At 38.4% G+C, this 3335-nt stretch overlaps 2 protein-coding genes across 3 annotated transcripts in view; one reads left to right on the plus strand and one right to left on the minus strand.

Moving 5' to 3' along the window:
• Positions 1–404, plus strand: part of LOC111492441 — a 2274-nt gene extending 1870 nt beyond the window's left edge. The window contains exon 4 of the mRNA XM_023141780.1: positions 117–404. Within this exon, the coding sequence (XP_022997548.1) occupies positions 117–264 (148 nt within the window). The 3' untranslated portion in view covers positions 265–404. The remainder of the gene's footprint in view (positions 1–116) is intronic.
• Positions 405–539: 135 nt separating this feature from the next.
• Positions 540–3335, minus strand: part of LOC111492008 (trihelix transcription factor GT-1-like) — a 4268-nt gene continuing 1472 nt past the window's right edge. Inside the window, exons 2-5 of one of the 2 annotated variants that reach the window (XM_023141149.1) lie at positions 2775–2813; positions 1802–1930; positions 1106–1330; positions 540–990 (exon numbers count right to left, since the gene is read on the minus strand). In XM_023141149.1, coding sequence (XP_022996917.1) covers positions 788–990; positions 1106–1330; positions 1802–1930; positions 2775–2813 — 596 coding nt within the window. In that variant the 3' untranslated portion in view covers positions 540–787. The remainder of the gene's footprint in view (positions 991–1105; positions 1331–1801; positions 1931–2774; positions 2814–3335) is intronic. The other variant, XM_023141150.1, reaches the window with a different exon arrangement.

Raw genomic sequence — 3335 nt, forward strand, 5'->3', positions numbered from 1 at the left:
GGGGGGGGGGGGGGGGGGGGGGGGGGGGGGGGGGGGGGGGGGGGGGGGGGGGGGGGGGGGGCTTTCTGTTCAGAAATCTAAACAGTCCTGATTTGTTCTGAAATGGAACATGACAGGGTTACCAAAGAGAGGAGAGCTGCTGGAGTGCTTGACAACTTCGAAGAAGGTGAGAAGTATGCAGAGCATGGGCTTAGGAAGTTCCTCAGAACAAGGCCCCCTCAGATTATGCCTTCCATCAACAAATTCTTCTCAGATCCAAACTAAATCCAATTCTGATACCAACCTTTGAATTTAGACCCAAATAATGAAGTGATATTCAAACTGATGGTGTATGATTCTTCTGTTATTTTTATAAGGGAAACCGAACCCGAAAATTCCAAATATCTAACATAATGTTCTGCTGATAAGTTGTTAGTTCCAAAGATATACAGAAATTAAGAAACTGTTGGTTCACTTGAGAGGCAGTGACAATGGCATCACTTTTTATATTTATGTATTTCACAGAGATCTTCGAAAGCATGCAATAATGACTGTACAAATGAGACAATACTTCCAACAATCCATATTACATATACAGGGAGAAGATAACCTGTCAAAAATGCATATGCAGAGTCTGCGCACGAAGGTCTATTTCATATGCTGAGTCTGTGCACAAAGGCTATACCTGTTTACATGGTTAGATTTAGAGTATGGAATACAAGTAAAGATGGAGTACTAAAACAAAGCCCCATAACCAAGGGCACTAAAGCCAAAATTCTTTATCATGTTGGCATAATTGGGCACTTGCTCAACTTATACCGCGGTATATTGCACCAGGACGAAGATCATCCATAGTATCGATGTTTCTATACCCATCAAACTCCCGAAGACATGTCCAGCCCCGACGAGTTAAAAAATCTCGGTAATCTTCTTCAATGTAAAATATTTTTTCTTCGGTATGTACCGGTAAGTGATCAGATTCATCATAGAGGCAGATTTTCACAGCCAACCCTGAAATTAGAAGTTCAACTGCTCTCACATGCATTACCTTGCTCAAAATGTGCAGCTAGGTGCTATACTTTTTACAAAGAATAGTAAGAGTCAATACTAACACAAAAAGAGATACCTTCATCAAGGTGAAGAGTGTAGTTTCCTAAAGGCATGTCCCTGTCCAGACTTCTGACAACCTGGTCCTCATCCTCTAACCAAAATGCACGTTTAGTTCTCAACCTGAATGCAGATTTGATTGCCTCTTTGATGGCCTCTGAGGTGCCATCAATACCGATTCTTCTTGTGTAGTCCCCCCACTTCACTGATATTACTCTCCCGCCAAATGCTTGACTCTCCCCATCTGCAAGGAGGTAAGTTGACAGAAAGTGAAGCTATTAAAGATTCATAAAGCAGCAAGCATCTCAAACAAAGGCAGGATTGGTTTTTATACGAGGCCATTTGACTAACATTCAGAAGTGAATCTTAATGTGAACATATTTGTATAATCGAAATGATGGGTCAAGCCAATAACTAAGGGTATAGGTATAGCCATCAACTACAAAGTTAGCATCGTCATATAAGGGCACCTGTTAGGCTTTTAGCAGGTGAATCATGTGGAATCTAAAAGAACAAAAGTGAGGGAAGCTTTGATATAAAAGTCATTTGACTGAAATGCGAAGCCTAATCTTAAATACCAAGATTGTTAATGCTTAAATGAACGGCCTAAATCCTACAAGAAAGAGTATATCTCATAATCTAGAAAGTAACGTCAACATATCGGCATCTTTTCCAAAACATTCTAAATCGTTGAGTTGTGGTTCCTCAGTGCTACCATTTCCAGGTGCCTCTCTCCAATTCCAAGGTGGAATGCCCGTTGCAGCAACTGCATCAGCTGCTGTGATGGCAAGGGGATGTCCATCATGATCTAGCTGTCTTTCAAGATTGAGTGAAGGCCTGCCACCTGCAGCGTGCAAGGAGACTTAGAAGGAGAGAATTTTTTTCTTCTTTAAGAAGAACGTGGTATAAAAGGTGAATTTCCACTATAAAAGAAATATTCTTAACTACATGAATAAGAAATAATAGAAGAAACTCAAATGGAGATGCAACTTGATTGTTTTCTAATCTTAAAACCATTAATATGGCCACAGGAGCATTAATATAAAGTTTTCAATGGTAAGACATTGGTTTATTCATAACAATTGATTGTTCAAAAAGCAACACTTTCAGTTCTGTATGTTGGGAATCTCAATTAGACCTCAGGGAATGAAGGGATGATGCAATATGTAAAATAGGCCTGAAAATTAAACAGTGGTTAGATAAAGACTTAATGAAGTTTATTCAATATCCATACAGACTCGTAGGAATTGGATGACTCTATTTTGTAATAGACCCACCAGCTTTGACCATTTTACAGCTTCTAATATGATTCTTCATGTACAATCAATCCTGTACATTCTCACTAGCACATCAAGAATTCACTATTAATGATATGATTAAAAAAACAGCCTACTACCAAAATTGAGTTTCCACAAGCGATTTCTAGTTATATGTAGGGCTTATAAAAATCTCCCTCCACAATGAAACAGAAAATAAACTAGGTGTGATTTTCTCTGCCATTCTCTATTCGTTCTTCTGGTGTACAAACAGTAAACAACATTGAATGATAAATGCTAGCAACAATCATCAGTCACAATATATATACACACACATACATACATATACTCGGGTTTCCTACAAAGAGGGGCAAATATTTTATCAATAGAAAAGTAGCATTGCAACAACAGCAAATAACAAGTATGTCGTACCTTCAACGGGTCCGAACGTTAGACCATTATCCTCTATTCCTGCATTGGAATAAAATTACAATGCTCATCACAGTCCTCTCGTGACCCCAGAGCCAGACTAATCATAACCTTACTGCACCTACTATTTGCACATCATATTTAACAGACTTAAAGAATGCAGGCCCCAAAAATAGCAATTCGAAACTTCTACCTGTTTAAGGAACAAATTCAGGAAACAAAGACGATTCCCCACCCCCGAAGAACAATAAAAACAACAAAATGAGTAACCAGTTAAAATTTTCTAGTCTACCAACTTCAGATTGGATATATCATTTCCAAATCCAGATATCTCTATTCATACAGCTGAACCCTTTTAGGAATGATAGACTAGTATCATAGTTCATATACCAGAACAATGCATGTTTGAAAGAATAAGTTCGCCAAGAATCATGACGGCAAGCTATGGACATACAATGAATGAACTATGAAGACCTACAAATTGTGGCAAATGGATTCTCCAGAATATTGAATTGTGCATTCAACTCTCTCTCTCCTTTTTTTTTTTTTTTTTTTTTTTGGAAT

The sequence above is a fragment of the Cucurbita maxima genome, unplaced genomic scaffold, assembly GCF_002738345.1.
Source record: "Cucurbita maxima cultivar Rimu unplaced genomic scaffold, Cmax_1.0 Cma_Scf00017, whole genome shotgun sequence".
NCBI lineage: Eukaryota > Viridiplantae > Streptophyta > Magnoliopsida > Cucurbitales > Cucurbitaceae > Cucurbita > Cucurbita maxima.